Source organism: Aquila chrysaetos, chromosome 19 (genome assembly GCF_900496995.4).
Source record: "Aquila chrysaetos chrysaetos chromosome 19, bAquChr1.4, whole genome shotgun sequence".
NCBI lineage: Eukaryota > Metazoa > Chordata > Aves > Accipitriformes > Accipitridae > Aquila > Aquila chrysaetos.
This window is the reverse complement of record NC_044022.1, coordinates 27619773-27643360: the sequence shown is the minus strand read 5'-3', so window position 1 is coordinate 27643360 and position 23588 is coordinate 27619773. Positions and strand designations below refer to the sequence as shown.

General features: G+C 45.2%; 2 protein-coding genes across 3 annotated transcripts; one reads left to right on the top strand and one right to left on the bottom strand.

Moving 5' to 3' along the window:
• Positions 1-1607: 1607 nt before the first annotated feature.
• LOC115353388 (olfactory receptor 52B2-like) lies at positions 1608-4675 on the top strand. 2 transcript variants are annotated; one of them, XM_030042744.1, is made up of 2 exons: positions 1608-3109; positions 3229-4675. In XM_030042744.1, the coding sequence occupies exons 1-2, from the start codon at positions 2718-2720 to the stop codon at positions 3932-3934; spliced, it is 1098 nt and encodes a 365-aa protein (XP_029898604.1). In that variant the 5' UTR covers positions 1608-2717; the 3' UTR covers positions 3935-4675. The 2 variants fall into 2 exon arrangements, with proteins under 2 accessions (XP_029898604.1, XP_040974380.1); XM_041118446.1 differs by having other exon boundaries at positions 1608-3733.
• Positions 4676-21372: 16697 nt separating this feature from the next.
• LOC115353276 (olfactory receptor 51Q1-like) lies at positions 21373-22341 on the bottom strand. Its single transcript, XM_030042456.1, is given in 1 exon segment — positions 21373-22341. A coding segment is annotated over 1 exon segment (969 nt).
• Between the last annotated feature and the right edge of the window lie 1247 nt (positions 22342-23588).

The following is a 23588-nucleotide window of genomic DNA, read 5'->3' as shown; positions in this document are numbered from 1 at the left end:
GGGAAACTCTTCCAAATTCCTTTTATTGCATTAATCACCAAGACCATTATGTATCGTGCTCAATAATCTATTCAAAACATGGATTGCTATTTATACTTATATGCTAAGATATTTGCAAAAGTAATTGCATCGAGTTTGTACGTCTGGATGCTCGGCACTTTTGATAAGTCAGACTGCTTTTTTTAGGACTCATCACGCCTGTTTTTCCAAAGCTTGACTATGTCTTGCCACAACCTGCAGCTACATCACGTCAGTCCAACCACGGCCCCGAGGACAGGAGGTGCAAAGCAGCGCGGGTATAATTGTGCAGTTGGTGGGAAGGGAGGCAGGGCAGGCACAGAGCTGCACACTGGGGACCTGCGAGTGTGTCTGTGGAGAGCGATATGCTTATAATGTGTGTGTGGTGCAAAGGTGGGGCTGGAGGATTTGGGGGATGACATCCCAGGGCACGTCTCCTCAGCCGGAGGGCACTTACGGAGCTGCTGAGCAGGGTACATGATTCCTCCATCCCCTGGGATCCTGCAGAGAGGTACAACTGCCCCCCACCACCCCGGCTTCAGCACTGCAGCCCCTGCCCGCAGCGCAGCCAGGGACACATGTTCCTCTTAAGGTCAGGGATCGGGTGAGCTCTTTGCGTTGCAGATTCGGGGCCAGAAGTATCTCTAGGACGTTGAGAGTCTAGTGCAGAGGTGCCAAATTTCCGATTGACAATAATCGTGTGAAGAGCCTTCCCTCACTGACCCGTGAGATCGGCCACTCTCTAATTGAGATTATGTATTTTTGAGAGCTGGGGTTGCTGAGTTAAAGACAGCAGGGCAGCACGAACAGGCAGGAGTAAACCACACACAGGGTGATGTACAGGGAGGCAATGCCAGCGTGGACAGCTCACCTGAGTCACCTGCAGCATCCCACAGCTTGCTCCGGCGGGAGGGCTGCCGACGTGCTCAGGCCATGCAAGAGAAATATTTCTATTATTTTCATTCTCTTGTTAGGAGACAATGAATCACCAAGGAAACTTTTCTCTCCCACCCCGTTTTTGTTTCCCTAACCTCTCTTCTGAAGGCTGATTATTTGTGGGGGAGGCTGCCCCCCTGGGATGAGATACTTGAAGCTGCAGGCTTCAGAGGTGCTCACAGCTGAAGCCTTCTGCAGTGATGCCAACAGACTTGTGCAGACCCTTTTGTAATCCTTAGGCAGCTCTGTAGGAATGTGATTTTTTTTTCTAGGTTATAGCTTTTAGTTTAAATTAGGATTAAAAGATTTTAGGAAAGAAGAATCCAAGGGACTGCTCAGGGGTAGCTGTAGGAGATGCATTCTTAGAGCTGTATCTGTATTCATACAGTTTTACAGTGGCAATTAGATTATGGAGGAAGGGGTCTAATGCTGAGAGGCTCCTCTTGTGCAGAGCTCCTGGTTCCACTGAGATTCCCACCTGCAGGTGTAGTGGATCCTTGTTTATTTGCATTTTGCAAGAGATGACTAGCTTTTGTTACAGCAGAACAGAATACATATGTTATCAGCATTAATAATATTTTGTCTGTTAATACATCACATATTTTTATTTCATGCAATATTTGTACTGAATTGTTTTAAATCATTTACAGAATTAGGTAGTTATTATTTTGACTACATTTATTTTTAAAGACAGTCCACTGTCATGTTTTGTTTCTATGGAGCAGGGTTCTTGGACTTTCTTGGTTCAGGATATTTTAGATGTGAAATGTGTCTCTCTCTCATGAGTGTGAACAGGGAATCAAATCTGCTGTTTATAATACAATTGTTTTCTGATACATGGAGTCAATATTTCAGTATGCAGCAACCTCACAGTTTTGTTTTTAAGTACTTGCGTCACTTTCTCATCTCAGCTGCATTATGGGTAACTCCTATTGTCATTTTTGATTTTTAAGAGCTGACTGTTATTGCAGAAGCTGCTGAAAAAAAGTTGCATACAGTTTTAACTTGTGTGAGCCTGGGTTTGATCCAGCCTGCAGTGCTCTTTAGACCTCTCCAGGGCAGCAGTGCATCCTTTCTTTGGCTGGTGGGGGAACGCCATCTCACACAGGTTTTCCCCAGACACAAAGGTCTTTCTAAGTGCCTGGTTAGATTTTATTTCGGCTGGATTTGCACTGAAAAAGAGGTGCAAAGCAATTGGTCCCAGAACCAAAAGGAAAGGGAGAGAGAAGTTTGGAGAAAAGGAAGGAACATGGGCAGCCAACTTCAAACCTAGAGCTAATTTTGTTCTCTTAACCTAGTGTGAGTCCAGGTACATTAAAACTCCCAATTATCCCCTCTGCAGTTTCTGATGTCTGAGAACATCTTGTGTATCCCTGCAAACACTTGACCTTTCCTCTCTCGTTGCCTGACTTGCTTCTGCTCTGGACTTATAGAACATCAATTTAAGGTATTTGTGCAATAAAGGTTGATTCTGTCTCCATACACTCTGGTCTAAGTGAAGGTACTTGGAAGAAAAATACACTTACATCGTGTTAAAATCAAATGAGGAGAAAATTTGGACATTGCCGTTTACACGTAGTAGGAGTATAAGTACATGCTGCAACACATTGCAGACCACGCGTCTTTGTAATTTGAGTGCATACTTCTGGCTGTGGTATTAGCAGATCAGAGAATGTGATACAAGGCATTTGGTAGTGATGGAAGAGCTTAAGCATCTAAAATAATGTTCTGCAGTGTCTTCTGCCTTTGCTTTCAGGTGAAACATGCCACCATTCAACCTTACCAGCATGACGCCAGCAACATTCATCCTGGCTGGCATCCCAGGCATGGAGAAGTTGCACATCTGGATCTCGATCCCGTTCTGCTCCATGTATCTGGCGGTCCTGCTAGGAAATGGTGTCATGTTGTTTGTCATAAGGACAGAACGTAGCCTCCACCAGCCCATGTACCTCTTCCTGTCCATGCTGGCCATCGTTGACCTGATGCTGTCAACCACGACTGTGCCCAAGATGCTGGCTCTGTTCTGGTTCAGTGCCGGCGAGATTTCCTTTGGCGCCTGCCTGACCCAGATGTTCTTCCTGCATTTCAGCTTCTCGGCAGAGTCGGTGATCCTGCTGGCCATGGCATTTGATCGGTTTGTTGCCATCTGTTACCCCCTGCGGTATGCGGCAGTGCTGACCCAGTCAGCCGTTGTCAAAACTGGGCTGGTGGCTTTGCTGAGAAGTTTCTGCATCATTTTCCCGTGTATATTTCTTCTGAAAAGGCTGCCATTCTGCGGGCACAACATCATCCCGCACACCTACTGCGAGCACATGGGCGTCGCCCGGCTGGCCTGTGCCGACATCTCCATCAATATTTTGTACGGCCTTGCAGTGCCTTTTGCAGCAGTAGTGGTAGATGTTGTACTCATTGCTGTCTCCTACATCTTAATTCTTCTGGCATTATTCAGACTCCCTTCCAGGACTGCCCGTCACAAGGCTTTCAACACCTGTGGCTCTCATGTCTGTGTTATATTACTTTTCTATATTCCTGCTTTCTTCACTGTTTTAACACACCGCTTTGGTCAGGAAATCCCACACCATGTCCACATTATACTGGCCAACCTGTATGTGCTCTTCCCCCCGCTGCTGAACCCTGTGGTGTATGGTGTGCGGACACAACAGATAAAAAAGAAGGTTGTGAAAGTGTTCATCTGCCCCAAGAGTCATTTGCTGCAAGGATAAGAGTGAGATCTCGCTATCAGAAAGTGATGAACACCTTAGTGGGACTCCAACCTCCCCCCCCCCCAAATACTCTCTTTGTACTGTTTCATGCAGCATGCCTAAGTCTTCTGCTATCACAGTCAAATACAGAACACCCAACATGCCCGCATCACTTTCCCCAACAGTTTGTAGAAAATGTAAGACAAAGACGAAAGTCAGGATCTCTAATTGGCGGTGGAAGGAGAGTGATCAAAGAAAGGAGAACCTACCCCAGATAGGTCACTTGTGGGAAATCCCCTACAAGGTGGAGGCAGGCAGCTTTCACTGTAGTGTGACAATAAATCTACATCTCAGCAGTTTTCTCTGGAGTCAGGTGAAAAGACATGTAATCAACTGGTTCTTCTGAATCACAGGTGTGTAATGGAGTTCATTTTAGGAATTGTTTCTTTATTAAAATTCATAGTATTGAAAAAGTCTCCAAAAGGAATAACACAGAAATAAAAGCAACTGTTGCATGTTAGCATGCATGGGGTCTCTTTATTCCTTAACTATATTATTTGACCATACTTTGAGTAAACGTGTAGGTGAAAAACTATTCCCGAAAGTACACCTGAAACCATTTATTTTTTAATAAGATGATAGGTTATAATAGAGGAGAGGGGATTCTTCAGAGGCATCAGATCAGGCATTCCAGCTGTACGTTTGGCTGTAGAAGTGTCAGTCTCTGCTTGGGCAAACTCCCAGTGCTCTGAGTGTCCTGTTCTCATGGACCCCAAAAAGCTGCCCCTGTGAGAAAGCCACTGCCTCTGCCATTTTTAAAGAGGAGCTGAGAGCTCAGTGACAGGTCAGAGGAAGACAAAGAGAGGATGAGGCGGGCTCACAGCTGCAGAGAAAGATAAGCTGTTTTCTTGCGCTGGAAAAGTGCAGGAGGGTGATTTTCCTCAGCCCTGGGGCTGAACCTGTCGGATGGTAGCTGCGCCTCCGGTGGGGTTGGAAGAGGGAGATGCAGCCAGGCCAGAGGGGAATGGATCCTCCTCTCTGCCTCTCCCAGGTGTGTGCATGGTCGGAGGAGAATAGCATGGTGAGGCCACCAAGGTACCAGACACCCTCCCTGTGGCTAAAAATGAGCAGCTTGAAAACTTCACCCCCGTAGAGGGTCCTTTCCAGATGTTTGTTGCTAGCCAGATGTTTTTGCTGATGCCCAAACCCCACCAGCACCTCGGGGAGCTCAGTGCTGGACGTTCATTTCAGGGTACAGCTGCCAGAACAGGGAGACACTGGAAGTCTCAATGCTGTAGTTAAGTGTCTTGCCTTTGGTGGCATGTGCCATCGCCGCTGGCATTCAATGTACTCCAAAGTTCTGTTTTCAGGCTTAGCAGTGTATGTGCTAAAATGGGAACATGACACATGGACCACATCATGACAAGACACAACAAGTGTGTGCAAAACTGTCCTGGAAAACCTTTGCCTCCTGCAACCAAGCACCATTCCTCTAGTGAGACATTAGCACTAACCTCCCCATCAGCACCAAACCTCATCTTCCTGAGAAAAAAGTGTGTCTGATGGTGGTGTGCTGAATTCTTTGGGGCCAAACCTCACCTTACCTTTTCTTGTTAGTCAAACAGCAAACCTCACTGCCATTAGCTGAGTGAAACCAGTCACCAGGCAAATGTGTCCCCGTGTCCCTCACTGTGTCAGAAGCATGTCAATGAGGGTGGGCAAGATGCTTTCGACAGGCTCAGGGTAACCCATAACCACGCTGGGATGACTGGATGTCTGGCAATGATGCTGCAAAATGAGTCCTGCAACCAGCAAACAATGCGCCAGCAGCAGCAAAGAAGAGCTGCATGTATCAATGAGAATGGAGAAGGTAATTTCAAACTATTTGGAAGAATGATGCATAACGTCTATGGGCCAGAGATCTTCCATTTCAGGAATGAATAATGGTGCATTCACTGGTTAGAGAAATCTCTGGCATGTAGAAAGTAGAGATTAACTAAGCATTGAAACAAATAATCATTATCAAATCCTAAAAATATTCTTGCTCCAGAGTGGCTGCTTTCCTGTAGGATCTGGCCAAGAGCTTAAAATTCTCTTGGGCATCACTTTGCAACAGCAACTGGAAGAATCAGAGCAATGTGTTCCCCAAAGCAGAGCTGCAGGCTTGGACAGAGGCTGCAGAGCATCTGGGAGCAGCCTAGTGCAGTGAGTTGTACGACTGATCACATTTACTGTCAGCTCTTTTGTTGCTAAAATACCCTTTTCATTTGAGTTACTATATCTAAAAATAGCCAAAAAATATTGAATGCCATTCTAAGGTGGAACATAATAGTTTTCTTTCAGTAGTTTGACTTAATTTCTTGTTACTCAGAGATAATGCATGGGATTGTTATTTAATGAAGAAATAAGTAAAAAATGCGACCCACGTTGCCTGCTTAAAGCTGGCTGTTAGGAATCAGAAAGCTGATGCTTGCCTCCAAGTCAGAGCAGGTTCCAGTAGCAGGTGCATGTATAATTTATTGTTATCTCTACAGCAATATGTATTTAATTCATCATTACTTTATCGTTCATTTAATGGTAGCAGCTTAATGTTACAGTAGAAATCATGGCTGTATTGTCCAAACTATCATACACTCACCTAACAAGAGACCTAGAGGGTTTGCAGTCTCTATGAACCTGCCAGTTTATGAAGAAAGAAGGAAAGATGTGTTATTTATTCTCATTTTGAGCAACAGAGATAAGTGATTTGCCTAAGGTTTATCAAGCCTCACTTTAGAAAGCTAAATGGGATTAAGGTCTTTCATGGTAAGGTCTTTTTTTCTAAACCCTTAGTGGAACGTTGCAGTTACAGCCCTCGGCACGTTCACCCCCTCTGCCTCAGCACATGGATAACTGTTCCTGATCCACCTCATTTTCACCCCGAAAATAATAAGGTTAAAGACAGGGGAATTGATGATGCAGAAACTGGCCAGTAGAAAGCGAACATGGTGAGGAATGCTGTGGCCAAAATGGTGCCTTGAAAATGAGAAGGATGCTGGTGTGTAAAACATGAATGCAAAGAGACATGGCTCCTGAGGATGCGGAGCCGGCAGGGAGATGCAGGACACCAAGCACGAGAGATGGAGGGACAGACACCAGCGACGGGTGACCCCCCTGGTGCTGCTCGGGCCCCTCTGCTGTCCCTTCCAGCTTTGGTCTTGCCAAATTCAACAGCAAACCTCCAGCCGACACCTCTGTGCCGGCGGGGCATGCCACACCATTGCCTATGGGATGACTGCCATGGTCTAGGGGTGCAAAAAACATCTGTATGCCAAAATTCTGTTTTCAGGTTTATATGTGCTAAAATGGGAACGACACGTGGACCGCATCATAAAAAGACATGAAACATGTGCAAAACTCTCCTGGAAAACCTTTGCCTCCTGCAACCAAGTGCCATTCCTCTAGTGAGACATTAGGACTAACCTCCCAGCAGCTCTGAAATTCATCTTCCTGAGAAAACAGCGTGTCTGATGGTGGTGTGCCAGATTCTTTGGGGCCAAACCTCACCTTACCTTTTCTTGCCAATCACTATATAATTTTTTTTTCCTATGCAGAAAGTCATATGAAAAAGGTGTATTTTTAACTTTTAACTGCCTTTAGCTTGAAACTGATAATGATTACGAGCTTAAATACCCATAAAGAATATGTTTGCTTGAAGAAGCAGTCTCATTCAAGCATTGCTTAAGATGCAGTAAAAATAATTTTGCCATTCCTAGTCTTCTTCTAATACACAGGGCTGATTGCACAAAGTGTGCTGCAAACCAGGAATTTGAAAGGGCAGAGTCAGGCTAGTTCAAAAGGGAATCTGACAGCCTGTAGCTAAGGCTACTCCATGATTTGCAAGGGAGCTATTTTCTTTTGCTGCTAGACCATCTTCCACTGTGTTGAAACCACAGAAATATTTCAGGCCATCTTTCAGCCCTTACTGCCACTGGTTGATGTGAAATGGGGAGGGGAACGATGATGTGGGACTCCCTGAGCATCCCCATCTCCCCAGTGGGGTTTGGGTGGAGAGAGGCTACCCAGAGCTGTTTGTGACTGCCACTAGCAAAACTGCCAAGGAAAGCTTGGTTAGGAGCACGCCACGCTTCAGTTTTGACAGATGAGGCCACATTGCCCTTCTGGATATCTTTAGGATATGTATCCTGGTGTAATGCAACCCCCCTGGCTGATCTAAAGAACAAAGTTGCTCAAGGAATTGCAGTTAGGGGCAGGAAGGGGAAAAAGAGGCAAAATATAAAATACCAGTAAGATTCAGACATGTCCTTGAAGTACATGGGCATGCGCAGGAGGCTGAGGATGGGAACATGGGGTGGTGAGAGCAGTCTTCAGAAATGGTTCTTAGATCCTCTGAAGGTGTTTGTGCAGGCCAGCATGGTGATACCTGCAAGGTTGTCCTACAAGTGGTGGATCACACGGGACCTGAGGGACTGCATCCACTCCAGCTTCAGGTCAAGAGCAGAAACCCCAAGACTGGATAATCCCATTTTGGTTCTCTCCGGCATGGCCAGGATGGGGCATAACTCGTGTGGATTGACAGCCATGGCCAATGATGCCTGGGCAGCTGTCACGACCTAAAGGGTCATGCTCACATCAGCAGTGTTAGGAATGATACACAGGACAAATGCTGGTCCTGGAGAGAGAAAGAGCTGGACAACATCTCCCCAGAGCTGAACTGGGCCCTCCATTAGCAGCTTGACAGGTACTGGACCTTATCCTGGCCTTAGAGGCATTGCGTTGTTGAAGAAGATCTGGACAGAGTGTCTGCAAATACCAACTCCATCCTGATTATTTATTTGATTTGCAGATCACACACCTGGAGTGTTTTCTTCCATTGCTCTTGCCAGTGAGTTTTTTTTTTTTTTATGGTCAGTTTCTGCTAATATTGGTTTCCTATCAATAAAGACATGACGTTTATTGCTATTACAGGAGAAGCCAAAGCTTCCTCCTCTATTTGAAAGTACTGATGGTAATTTTTTGCTAGCACCTGTGGTGCATAAACTATTGTTTTCAATTCTAGCAAAGACAACTGTGGATGATTTAGTTTTGTTTCACAGTTATGGTACCTCCCAGAATTTCCTTCCATCAGCTCCTTCAGTTTAACTTGTGTCTTGGCCATCCTTTCTCAGTAATACTTGGAGGTTACTCCTTCCATTATGCTCAAGTTCCATACATAGTTCACCTCTCCAAAAGGCCCTTTTGTGTCTGCTTCCTGAGTTTTGGAGTAAGCAAATGTTACTTCAACCTTGACGGGACCTAGCTGCACACTTAATTTCTTAATTTTACTCCTGCTATTCACATTGTTACCTATATATATTGTTTGTATAAAATTATTCAAGAGCAACTTGCTGTAATGTTAACACTTTCAGCCAGTTCTTTCCTGTTGCTGGGATTGCAAACAGGAAGACCAGTGATGGAGAGGATCCTTCCCCTTTGCTCAGCACTAATGAGGCCACGCCTGGAGTACTGTGTCCATTTCTGGGCTTCCCAGTACAAGAGATACATGGACATACTGGACTGAGTCCAGCAAAGGGCCACCAAGATGATGAAGGGACTGGAGTACCTCTCCTGTGAGGAGAGGCTGAGAGAGCCGGGACTGTTCAGCCTGGAGAGGAAAAGGCTTGGGGAATCTTATCAATGTGTGTAAATAAATGCCTGATAGGAAGGAATGAAGATGAGGGCACCAGACTCTTTCCAGTGGTGTCCAATGATACAGTAGGACATCGTGAGCACAAACTGAAATACAGGAAATTCCTTTTAAACACAAGTAAGCAACTTTTTACTGCGAGGGTTGTCAAGCACTGGCACAGGTTTCCCAGGGAGGTTGTGGAGTCTCCATCCTTGGAGATATTCAAACTCTGTCTGGACATGGTCCTGGGCAACTGACTCTGGGTGGTCCTGCTTGAGCAGGAGTTGGCCCAGATGACCTCCAGAGGTGCCTTCCCGCCTCAACTAGTCTGAAGCTGTGATGCACTTGCCTCTGATGCCCACAGAGTGGATCAGACAACTGGCAGTCAGTGGTCATATACAAAATAGGAAGGACCAAAACCACAGCTAATGTAGATTGACTTAGATCCTCAAAAGTCTCTGAAGGCACCTCAGATCTTGGCTGTTGAAGAAATATCGAAAGAGCCTTTAAAGTGCATCTGTTCTGCTGCCTAGGTCTTGCTTCACTGCACAGAAATGCTTTTTTTCTGAAAATTTTCTACAGCACAAGGAATAGTCAGTGCTAAACAAGTGGCTGAGAAACCATCTAAATCCAGCAGTTGCCCTGCCTTAAGCCTGATTTGTTGTAATGAAAACTGTCCCCAAACTCTTGTTTTAGCACTTAATATCTTTTCTGTTGGTGCAGATCTTGACATTCCTTGTTTTGCTACATATCCCACAACAAATCCCCAACAAATAATTAAAAAAGAAACCATGTCAGTTCCAAAACCAATCAAGTCTCACTTGGTTCCTAACCTTGCAAAATTGCTGTGAAGATGATCCAGGACAGTCACAAAAGCTGCCAGGGAGAAAGAAACGAGTGCTACAACACTCAGTGAATGGCACATTTACAGCATCGTCGCCGGTTCCCGCGTAAAACAGAGATGATGCATTTCTTTTGCCAGGAATCACTGATTCTGTATAGTTTTGAGGTAAAAAACAAATCTAAGTTTGGCTTTGGTTTCCAATGTTTGAGCTGCATTAGGTCAAACCACTAATTTGGGTTTAATTTGTGCTGAAAATTCTGCATGTCTTCCATCTTCATATAAAACACAATAATCTCTTTGCATGTATGTGTCAAATCTGGGCTGATATTTTGCAGTAGATTTGTTTTAGGAACATGTGTCCTGTCCTGAAGATTGCTCCTTTGGAGAATAATAAAGGTCCCATTTTCCCGAATGGCTGGAAAATTGAATAAACAACACTTTGCTGATCGATAAACCCCTTTAAATTCAGCTGGTGAACCTGAGGCAGTCTAATTGCCAGCAGATACAGACGTGTCACTGACCAAACAGCCCCTGCAGAAATGTTCAGGAGGAATGATTTCCTGCATTTCCCGAGTGAGTGAAGTATGTGGGTGGCCTGCCAGGGTCTCACCAGCAGGATCCCACTGATCCTGGACCTACAGAGCAACGTTACGAAACATCACTGGGGTCCCTGGGTCACCAGCACTGCTTCAGCAAATTAATGCAAATCCACTCCCATCTCCACTCTACTAGTGGTTTGAATCAATAGAGGTCAAAACTCAGGTGAAATCAAAGCCTGGCCCTTAATTTGCAATGCTATTGACACTTCAAGAAACACCAGTCCCAGCTCCCTCAGTGAGGTGCGTAGCTCTGTGCATGGGAGAGCAATCTTGCTCATCCAGATGCCTGCTAAATTAGAATAGGTCCAGAGCCAACACTAAGATAAATGATGCCCTATTTCTACTTAGTCCATAATTGCTTTCTATAGCAGTTACCAAGCTGTAAACATGTTTCAGTTTACATGTGTCATGCAGCATACTTCTGCTCACAGCTCTGGGCTGTGTCTAACCAAAGCCAGGTTTACATCGGCCTAGCTTGGCTGTGGAAATCGGACAGTTTAGCCCTGGGAGTGCCTGCCTCTGGTTCAGTTCATCTTCCAGGGGGCACACAGGGCAGGCAACATCAGAACAGGCTGATTGGAAAGTGATGCTGCAAATGGAAGTGCTTATAAAGAGAAAAATATGATTTTGTTTTGTTATCTCCATTAGTTTTGTCTTGGACTTGAAACAAGACTCAGGATACATCAATCACAGAGGCTCATTGCCAGATGCTCATTTTGGGGACAGACTTTTTAGTAGGGACCGTAGCGATAGGACAAGGGGTAATGGTTTTAAACCAAAAGAGGGGAGATTCAGACTGGATATAAGGAAGAGATTTTTTTATATGATGAGGGTGGTGAAACACTGGCCCAGGTTGCCTAGAGAGGTGGTCGATGCCCCATCCCTGGACACATTCAAGGTCAGGTTGGACAGGGCTCTGAGCAACCTGATCTAGTTGAAGATGTCCCTGCTGCTTGCAGGGGGGGTTGGACTAGATGACCTTGAAAGGTCCCTTCCAACCCAAACCATTCTATGATTCTAAAGACTCTGCTGGTACTTCGCTCAGCTGGAGGGCTCTCAGCATCATAGTCCCAGGAGACCACTCTGCTATCTCCTGGGTTTTACTAGAATAGAATAGAACAGAGTGTTTCAGTTGGAAGGGACCTGCAATGATCATCTAGTCCAACTGCCTGACCACTTCAGGGCTGACCAAAATTAAAAGCATGTTGTTAAGGGCATTGACCAAATGCCTCTTAAACACTGACAGGCTTGGGGCATCGACCACCTCTCTAGGAAGCCTGTTCTAGTGTTTGACCACCCTCTTGGTAAAGAAATGCTAATGTCCAGTCTAAACTTCCCCTGGCACAGCTTTGAACTATTCACTAGTGTGCTGGGAAGTCAACACGTTTCTTCTCTGGGGCACAGCTCAGGAAGGACCACCTGGCGCACTGCACCTGGCTCCCATCACATTCCACTCGCCCACCCCAGGTCACCACAAAACTTACTGTGGACATTTGGTCCAGGAGGGACAGAACAGCAACTCTGCACTGCACGTCATCTGCGCACTGCAGACAGAAGTGGCCCTGTCACCATTGGGTAAACATAAAACCCTTAAAGAAATGCTGAGAGCCATGGGAAGAGCACAGAAAGCCTGGGGCTGCTGTCCAAGGGCAGTGGACGTGCCTGCAAGAAGCAGCATGTGGCACTTGTTCTGCACTTGGAGGACACATTGCACTGGGCAGCGCTAGCAGCTCTGACCCTTTGGCAAGCCTTCTCCTGAGAAAGCTCCCCTCTCTCTTGCAAATCCTTTTGCAGGAATAGCCTTTCGTCATTGCCATGCTGGGTGTGAATTCCTCTTGGCTGATGATGATGGAACTGGGGATAACCAGACCTGCACCACAAAGGTGAAAGTACTTTTGTCAAAAGGCCATACAGGGCAGCGCAAGCCAGCAGGCAGCATGTGCTGACGCTTAGGGAAGGAGATGCGAGTGTTGCAAACACTGAAGATTGTGTTAGTGCCAATACTCAAAGGAGGGGGAAGGACCACCGTGCTTTACAACAGACAAGATCCTAAATGTAGTGGGAGCTCAGAGAGACAAAAGGGCAAGATCCTGTGTTACACCAACATTAGGTGGCCAGGTCCAGGTTATAAGGAAGACTTCAGACCATCACTGAGCCCTTGGAGCAAAGGGATGCACAAAGCCTCTGAGTGGGAAGGGGAGGACTGGGTTGCCGGCACAGGGAATATGGGCAGAGACACCCACTGAAATCAGAAAGTGAGAAAAACCCACAGGGATGGGATGGGATCGTATGGGTCCGTGAATTGCTGATGACATCTCCAGAGCACCCACAAGAGAGCAGCTTTCACCATCAAGCAGCTGTCCAGGTATAGCTCGTGGGGGTTCGCAGCCCCCCCGATGGGGGGGCAGCTGATTGAGGCTGGTCAGGGGCAAGCCCAGATGTTGTTTTGGGATATTATCCTGATGATTGCCTTATGAATTTCCCTTGTTTCATTGGTGTAAATGATGGGGTTTAGCAATGGAGGAACAAAAAGATAATGTGACTGTAAATGCAGAGTTACCAGTGACTGTTGGGCATGGAGGGAGCAGAGAGCAAATGCAGGACACAAAGTTCAGAACTTCAGGTGCTGTGCAAAGGGCTGCAAGACTGAGATTGAAACATGATTAGAAAACCAGCAAAAAAGCTGTGGTAGTTAGAGACATACTAATTGAACTGCCTGTCTTCAGGTCTGGAGAGGAAAGTCTGTGCCTGAAAACTTGGCCCTTTTGTCCATGTGCACAGACTTACCTGCAGAGGAGAGAGGTTGCCTTGAATGTGGATGAATTAACCCATTGCAAAAGAAGCTTTCCTGATTTTAGAAAGGCTGAATGCACAGTGCAATTTCTGTCAGCAGTCTTAGTCTGCCTCAGTAGGGCTTAATTTGCCATAGTTGGAAATGTCTGCTTTTCAGTGAGTTGCCTGCTGCTTTGTATGCAAGCAAGCGAGTAAGTTGATTCACATCTATGCTTCTGGGTCTGCATCTTTACCTCTGTGCCCACAACCTCAACTGCACAATAACAAATATAACCCTGAGGTGGTCCAGTTTACTATCTGCTAAAGGACACAGAAAAGGTCAAACTGTCTTTTGATGTGCCATATGGAAGAGGGATTTCCTTCGTGCAGTTTATTGGAAAAAATATTGCGGTTTTCAGGACTTTATACCAGGCATAGGGACATTTAATCCTTAGGTTTCCCAGCCCTTGACACAAAGAAAGCTGGAGAAATTAATTGCAAACAAGACAGTCATATATTGTTTAATTACCAAGAGCTGGCAGGGAAAGTGTAATGTACTTGGTGATCTGTGTTTGACTGCAGATGGAACAGTGGCACACAGCACTGCAAAACGCGGCAGCTCATTATTTAGACAGGAGGCTCTGGTGTGGCAGCAATGGGGAGGCACAGTAATCCCAAGGAATGCTTTTGAAAATCAGTGCAACGCTCTTGTGTAAATCTGACACGGTCATTGTTGCAAATATGAATACCTACTGCAGAAAGCGGTTTGCAACTAGATTGAGCCAGCTCAGGAACAAGGTTTGATGACTCAAATATCAAGGAAAGGATGCTTTTGTTAGTGCACATGGTATCCAGTGGTCTTGGCCCTGCAGGTAAGTGGTCCAGGCTGTGCTGGCTGCTGCTTGGATGAGCCTTCCTTGGTACTTGTGGCTCCTGGAGCACTTCAGTTGCACAAAAGGTCTGAGTGATTTAGGACATTACCATCCCAAGCTGCCAGATGCTGGATCCCTAGGAAAGAGAAGCAGTCTTAATGCAGAAGTAAAGCAAACTGTTTATTTGTAAAGACCATTTATAATTTACAACAGCTACCTCTGGTCTTGTGCTTTTGGAGGGACAGGTGACATCCAGCAGGTCTGGCTGAGCAGTATCAGTGTTTCGACTTTCTTCTCACAAAGGTGTCCTGCAGATTTTGAACATTTCCTCACAAATGTAGAAGGCTGTTTTTCTTTCTATGGACCATATGGTAGTATAAGCTGATGCCAGGATGTAAATGACTGTGAGGTGGGCAGGGACAGAGTTTCCTGCTATTTCAGGAAGGTGGGACACCGTGCATGCCAAATGCAAAAGCAACAACTGCCTTGCTCATCGTGAAGACTAGATTAGATACCATAGATAATGGACATAAGACCCGAGCAATTCACAAATGGTGCTGATAACGAGCACAGTTGCGCGCACTGTGCAGCAGTTTACTTCTCTGCAGCCTCTAGGAATCGTAGGAAGTTGATCCAAGTATCCTTCAAAGTATATTAAATGGTCAAGGGAAGAAGGCTGGAATCACCTACTACAGACCACCTTAAGAAGTTCTCCTACCTACATTATTTATGATGCTGCAATTTCTTATCATTGCAAGTGAAATCAAGTATTTTGGGCTACTTTAAATGTTTCCAGAGTTCTTGTTTTCAGAAAATGAAGTCCAAAAAAGCTTTGTGTTAAACTATTTTAGTTTATATTTTGTCAAATTACAAAATTCTGCTCTGTGAAGTGAAAAGCCAATTTTTCCTTCAGATCTGCTACCTAATAGGCAATGTAACAATATTTTTCATTTTTCCTTCTTTTCTCTTTTTTAACACATTTTATGTGTTGTATGTCTAATGCACTTTACACACTGTGTAAAGGAAAGACGTAAAAGCTGGCATCACACAGTCAACATCTTGGGCAACAAAATAAGAAATTTCTTGCTCTGAGGAGGAGAAAATGGTATGCAACAGATATCAATTTCCTGGGTAGTATGCCACTCTGAATTTTTAAATGCAGCCTCTCAGGTAATGTAATAAAAATACATAAACAAATACATTCTGGCTCTAGAAATCATACAGGAAATATTGTTTAATAACTTACTACCAACATCCATCTTCTGTTGTCATATTCTCATTGTGTTTACATTGATTTGATGTGCAAGGCAGCTGTAGTATTTCAAATCTCCCAGTATTCAAGAGTATAAAGTAGTGATAAAATACACATTAAAACCGAATGATCCCTGCAATATAGAAAGAAATACAGATAATGCTATTGTCTAGTGGCTGAGTCTAAAGACCAAGAGAAGTTTGCAGGCTGGTTAGACACAAGGGTTTACTGGAAGCCCAATTAGAGGGGTGACTGCAAACTGCAGCGCAGTGAAGTCATCCAAGTCTCGAGGGTGGCTGCTCTTAAGGATGTGATCTCCTCCTGGTGGGACGGGGAGAGGGGCGAGAGTCCCGCTCCCCCCCCCAGCCGCCGCCGCTGCCCCCCGGCAGGACGCGTGCCCGCAGCCCGTGGCTCGTGCAGCCCCTCCTCGCAGGCAGCTCCGGCTGGGCGCAGCTCGTGGAGCTGCACGGGTCATCCCTGTCTCAAGGGCTGGTGACACCCACGGGCATTCGATGGGCTCCTCCGATTCTACTGCTTAACACTGCGCAAGGAGTTGGGGGTCAGGCTCCTGAGCCAGATTTACACCAGCCTGTGGCTGATGACCTGCACGGCTCAGCCACGTGCCTCCTGCCCCTTCCATGGCTGGCCAGAGGAGTTCAGGACAGCGCAACGGGGTTTACGTCTCTCTAAGACGAACTCTGCGTGAAGAAGCATAGACCCTGTCTGCTCACCACTTACCCACCCAGGCAGGAGCAGTACAAAACTATTGACTGACAGGACTGTTGTAAGTGAGAATCACAAACTCTTTGCCCTCTCTTGGTTAGGGACAGCGTCCCAGTGGAGTAGTAGGGACAAAAATCACAATTGTTTGAGGTGGGATTCAATCTCGTTCTTATGGTCTGTGGTTCTCTGTGACAGAAAGGGTCTGGGCTGAATTACCTGAACCCCTCCAAAGTTGCACTCCTAAACCCCAGGCAGTTTAGGTCTGTTGCCTGGAGATCATTCTGAGGATACCCTTAAAAGAGGAGCTGGGGCCTCTGCTCCCACCTTCCCGCTGCACCACACGTGCCTGCTCTCCACCCGCGGAGCAAGCCCCAGCTCCATCCATGCTTCACCTGACCATGAAAACAGCCCAGCAGTGTAGGTCTCAAGAGCAGGGAGGGGAAAAGACCCTGGAGCATAACCTGACTTCTAATTCCTTGGATGAGGAAGCGTTGTACTGGGCAGACGGTGCCTCTTCTGCAAACTGACCTCTGTTTTTTCAGTCTAAAAGGACTGGAGAGGTTTGTTAGTTTTGCAAGGCTGCACTGCGTTTTCCCAGGATGGTTCACCTGGCAGACACTAAAAAGCTGAAAAGAGGGGAGGATAGTTCGATTTAAACAAATCCTCCCAGAGAAATGAAAGCAAGGCACCCACCTGCATTTTGGACTAGGAAAAAGTTTCCTGATGAAAGGTAAACCCATTTTGTTATGTGTCCTGATTATAAGCTTTAAAAACAAAGCAAGACCATCTCACAGCTGGAGTGCTCCTAACTCCTGTTAGAAGCCAGAATTAGAAGTGCCAATAAATCAAGCTCCCTGTCTCACCTACCACGGGTGATTTGGCTGTTGCAGTCATTACGCAAGAAATAAACCTGAGTAACCAGCTGACCTGGCCTCTCAGACACCATCGCTCAGGTTGGTGACTCTCACATTCATAACATCCTTGCAACAACACCTTGGGGATTGGAGTCTAATGGGAACTCTGGGAGAGCCTGGCATTTCCATGTGTAAAATCCCCGTGAATCTAGTCCCAGAGCAGGTGTTAACCCTTTCTGGGTCTTTTCCCTTGGGTACCTGTCATTCTGTAAGCCTGGACTCTAGGCTCACCCTATAGACATAGATCGCAGTCTCCAGACTGCAGTAACTGGAGGTTGTCTCTATCTGTTATCTTGGTGTATTCTGACTTTATTTCCAGTGATATTATGTGTGGAGAAACTGAAGATACGTGAGCATACAGCAGCTGTATGTTTGAACTTAGCAGCCCCTGTGTCAGGCAAAGCACAGAAGGTACAGAATTCATCTCCTGAAGTCCCAGATTTTGTTATTATTGCTGGGTTTTAATGCTCTCTGTGGTCATATAATGGCCTAAATGTTCAAAAGTGACTAGAAACGTTTGCTACCTCATTGTTTCGGTACTCAGCTTGAAAAGTTTTCATATATGCTGGTTTTCAAAAAAGCACTCGGGTCTGTCTTCAGCTTTGGATCACTGAGCAGTGTTTCTTTTTGAGTACCATAACATTAATCCACCCTAAATCACCAGGAATTTCTGCACTTTGAAGATAAGAGTTAATCTGTTCATCAGCCTAGGTACTTAGAAAAGAAGATGCTGTTTAAACTGAGGCATGTCTCTGCTGTCATTCTTACACGCTGCTCCATCCCTCAGAGGTGCAGCTGGGTAGGCTGGAAGATGGTGATGCTGAGGGCTGTCACGATAAGCAGTGGTTGCAAAAGCTGCTCTGTGGAAACAAAACACATACACAGGTCAAGCTGTCATTAGAAAAGGGGGAAGATGTGTAAAACCACAGAATCACGGTCAGAAAAGCGCAGAGCGAAAAGGGCAAGTGCTCCTAGGGAATGGATTCAAATGGGACAGATCAGTCTCCAGCCACTTCTTCAGGCTGTAAGCTCAGGTCTCTGGGCTTGTTCCCAAAGGAGTTCCCCAGCACACAGATGGGTAGGGTGGGTGCAGCTCACAAACCTTTAACTATTCTGCTTTTTTTTTTTTTTTTCTGGAGGTTTGAGCTACCACCTTCAGCTCAAGGATGTCTTAGTCTAACTGAGAAACCTTAAATCGTGACCACTCAAGAGGACTGCCTTTTGCCTGTACAAGGGAAGCAGACAGATGTCTTCTATTAATTTCAAAGCCAGTTTAATTGAAATGGATGCAAGAACTAGAGAACGGCTTGCAGTATTCTTTGAGATGTTTCCCCTTTGTGCCTGAAGCTTACCAATTAACAATGTTGTGGCTTTCACATTTTAGACAGAGATTTTCAGAGGTATTTAAGGGACTTGAGGTGCCAAGCTTTTCATTCTGCTGGCTGCTAGGCAATAGACCTTATTAAACTTCCCCAGTTCAGGTGCAAGTAGAGAGCAAACACACATTGAAATAGACCCTGTCACATTCCTTTTAGGCAACATCATGATAGCAATAAATAATGATCTTATGCTAATGAATCATTTCTTCCAGAATTAAGATTTGCTCATTTTTGATTCTGTATCAAGTGTGAGTCATCATGACTAAGGCATATATACATGTCTGTGTGCCCAAGAGACGCCTGCAATAATGTGCTCCCTACAGAGGAGCTGCTGGAGTCAGAGCCAGTCTCAGCATCTCGCCCCATGGGGCACAGTGAGCCTCGCAGGATTTGACATTGCTCCACTTCAGAGGGACTTCATTACCGGGACATGTGAAGTGTGGAAAGAGGTGTGGGCTGGGGACGTGGGTTGTTTAAAGTGGTTCGACACTCACCTAACTCTGGTGGGGCGTTCATGAGCCACTGAGTGAGGTCTGGGCACCTAGCGCTTCATGGGGTTGAGCCCTGTCAAAACAGTGAAAAAATGCACCTGGAAATTCTCAACTGCATCCCATGAGGTTCATAAAAAAGTTGCAAATTCCTGCATGTGGGATAGAACAGCCCCTGCATTGGTCCTGTCTGGGACTGCCTGGCTGGCAGGTTGGACATGAGTCCTTGGTGTGCCCTTGCAGCAATGAAGATCAACTGTAGACTGAACTGCATTTGTGAGAATGCAACCACCAGGTCAAGGGAAGAGATTTTTCCCTTTAATCAGCAAGTGTGTGACTACATCTGGAGTACTTTGTCCAGCTATGGATCCTTCCATACAGGCAAAAGTAATGATAAACTGGAGCAAGTCCAGGTGAGACCACTAAGATGGTCAGGTGGCTGGAGCTCACAACACACAAGGAGAGGCTGAAGCAACTGTGGTTTGTTAACCAGAAGAAAAGGCGGCAAAAGAGGTTTCTAATTAAAGTCTTCCAATACCTGAAAGAGATTACAGATAAAATGGAGTCAAACTCATCAGAGATGAAAAGACAAGAGGATGGGTACAACTGACAATAAAGGAAAAATTCTTCCTCATGGGGGGTGGGACCTCAGTCCTTGGAAATTTTAAAAACTCCATGGGACAAGGGCTGGAGAAACCTGATATAAGTAGACGTTCAGGCTCTGAGCCAGTTAGCTGTACTGTGTAAATTCATTCTGCGCTGGCACATTTAACATACTGAGGGAGACTGAATAAAGGGAGACAGTTGTCCAACAAAACACATATGGAGTCAAGCCCTCATCCAGACACTCATGGATGTGCCCCTGCATAATGCCACAGACATCAGGGAGTCTGTCTGCTTCAGGGGACCCGTGGCAACACCACCACAACTCCCAGCTGTATTAATGAGTATGCACAGCTTTCCAGAAGAAACTCTTTTATTAGGTTACAAGTCTAAGATAAATTTGTGCAGTTACATACTTCAGGTGCAGGATGCTGGATACACCCACTGCTCATTCTTCAGACTGGAAGCATGTTTACTCTTAAGGACATTACATGTTTCAACTATAAAAACTTGTTTTGCATTTTAACTTTCTATCCTTGACAATTAAGGTTGGTAACTGCTTCAGTACAACCCTTCTCATATATCTGCCATCGTTGGGAGGTGATACCAGGGTACCTGATCCATTCACCCAGGTATTCTCCATCGGCCAGGGAAAGCATCCTGCCTCCCCCAGTCCTCCTGACCACAGGAACAGCTTTGACTCCTGTGGCATGGTTTTTGGTTTTTGGTTCTGCTCCAGGTATAGGGGTCATGTGCAGCGTGGCCTAGCTGCTACTCTGGACGGCACCAGACACATTACCTCCATGCCTTATTATCTCTTTTAGCATTTCTTGACCCTCCTTTTCACTGCCTTTGGCATTTCCTTTCTCCACTCCAATCTTCTCCCAGGTAAACAAGTTGCCTCTCATTACTTTTGTCTACATTGGCCCCAGTTCTGCTACATCACTGTCCAAATTTGATATTTCTGATAACATTACCTTTGTCATCTTGACCTTACGTGGTATCACTGATGAGGTTACCTAGGTACTGCTTGCCTGGTAAGACTATACTCCCCAGGGTAGACCTTCAGCATCCGTGAATAACAACTGGGCAAATATTCATCCAAGGCTGTTGCAATCGCCTACATTTAGGTAGGGTACAAAGGAGTTTAAGACTTGTGCTTTATTTGGTTCCTGATGGCTTCATAACTGGTGACTCAATGGCTTCTTACTTGGTGAATGCAAACAATGTGACTAATCACATAGGTTTAATCACACGTTGAATTATTTCCTAGGCTGGGGTTTAATTCTTTATTAGAGTACTCTTTAGAAATACTTGAGCGAGATATGTTACAAACTCAGCGGCCAAGAGAAAAAAAATCATGCATATTTAAGTTTTTCTGAAGCTTGAACTCCTTCAGTGGGCAGTGGAATTACAAGACACTTCACAGAATAGAGAAAATGATGTGATAAATCATAGAATAAAAGAGCAATTATTTAAATTAATATGAATATTAATTGCTTCTGTCATCACCTGGAAGTATACATTCAATTGGTAACAATGACGTACACAGCACAATGAGTTCATCCCACTAGTTTATATTGAGCAGTTGGCAAAGGTACTCTATGTGCTGTGGTGCCATGGGGAGAAGCTCTTCCTTGGCGTGAGGACCTTGAGGATACCCCTGCAGATCTGTTTGGTTTCTATGCTGTAGATGGTGGGATTCAGCACGGGGGAAACCAGCAGGTTGATGTTGGCCATGATGGTGTGAACGAGAGAGGAAGCGTGCTTGCCATACCAGTGAACCACGGACAAGCCAAGCATGGGGATGTACAGGATCAGGACTGCCAAGATATGGGACAGGCAGTTGTTCAAAGCCTTGAGATGTTCCCTCTGGGATGTGATGCTCACAACTCTCTTACAAGTCATAATATATGACAAAAGAGTAAGCAATGGATCCAATACCACTATGAAGATGACCACAGCTAACCCATACATGCTACTGAATGTGATGTCTGCACACTCCAGCTTGATCAGTTCCTGGTGCAGAAAGTAGCTGTGGGAGAACACATAGGACTGGCAGACGGGCAATCTTCTTAGCACAAAGAGTGATGGTAGCATTCCTGAGAGGCATCTGCACAGAGCAGCCAGCCCAATCCTGCCTATCCTGGCACTGGTGAGGATGGAGGAGTACCTCAGCATGTAGCAGATGGCCACATAGTGATGAAAGACCATGGCTAGAAGCATGGAGGACTCCATGAAACAGAAGGAATGAACAAAGTAAAGCTGAGCAAAACAGGCATCGAAACTGATTTCCCTGTAGTTGACCCAGAAAACACTCATCACAGTTGGTGGTGTAGACAGAGACAAACCCAAATTGGTGATGGCCAGCATGGATAGGAATCGGTACATGGGCTTGTGGAGGCTTGTATCGCTCCTGATGACAAAAAGGCTTGTGCAGTTCCCTGTGTAGGACACAATTTAAATGCAAGTGAAAGGGATGGAGAGCCACATGTGGGCAGCCTCCAGCCTCAGGATGCCCGCCAGGATGAACATGTAACAGGAGGAGTTGGAGCTGTTGGACAACCACATGATGGACCAGAGAACATCTACACTGAAATAAAAAACCCTTAAAAAATAAGTGTACTGCCCACAAACCAGAAAACAGACATATGCATACTTAAATATGCAGATGATACAAATTTCATAAATCACCCAAGTTCATAGCAGTGGTTAATGAACGTGCTGCTGATTATTTTTCCCTTTTCATTGATGACTATGGGATAAAATATCCATGAATGTGAGAGAAATTTAGACAAAAACATCAAGGAGTTTTGAAATTTATCATCTATCCTCAATATGTTAGAAGTTCCCACCAGCAATGTTTTTTCTAAAATACTACTGGTTTAAAGTCATAAATCATGATTAAATCACATGTGTCCATCCAGCAGTGAGTTAGACTTTCCTAACCCCTATGATCCAGATTTTGTCTTGGGAAGGTAAATTACGGTACTGAGGATGTTTTAATTTTTTTTCACAGTAAATATGACTTCTTATCCAAAAAACTTGTAATTGTTCATCCAATAGGTAAGAGTTGAATAATGTCTTGAAAAAGATTAAAATATAAATTTAATGCAAATTTCACCTGGGGTATCAGCAGAGAGAAAGAGCTTTCAGAGAAAGAGATCTGCAGGAATAAATCTTGTGGCAATGCAGATTCCCCCACGAATGACATGCAGAACAGCCTGGACAAGGCAGCCGGTGCTTGTGTGTGAGACAGGGACCTGGAGATGCGATGCTTGCTGCTTAATCTGTCCCAAACAGAAACCCTTAAATGCCTGCATGACAACAGAGTCACTGCTACAAATAAGAGAACTTTCCAGGGAAATGGGTCCAGAAACTTCAGGAAGAGCACTGACAATGAACATTATATAAGATCAAGCCTTGCAGAGTTGTATCAAAGGAGAGACTTTTTTCTTATTCTCTGGGGAAACAAGTCTCTCACTGAAGGACTTATTTAGTTCAGACTATGTGATGGGCAAAAGAAAAGCTGAATTGATCTAAAAATTGTCCACCAGTCAGTGTGTGGCTGGCAGTGATGACTCTTCAATACAACCCACAAGCACAACGTGACCCAGTGACTGGAAATTGAAGTTACACAGAAATTGGATGAAATGACACACTGCTAGTTTGCAAATCTGAAAATAAAAAAGGACAGATGACAAATTCTTCATCTTTTGGAACCGTAAAGCTAAGAACAGAAATTCTTCTGAGATGTATGCTTTGCCTGAAGCCCATATGATGGGCTTGATGAGTAAATTGGTTATGAAATTCTTCCG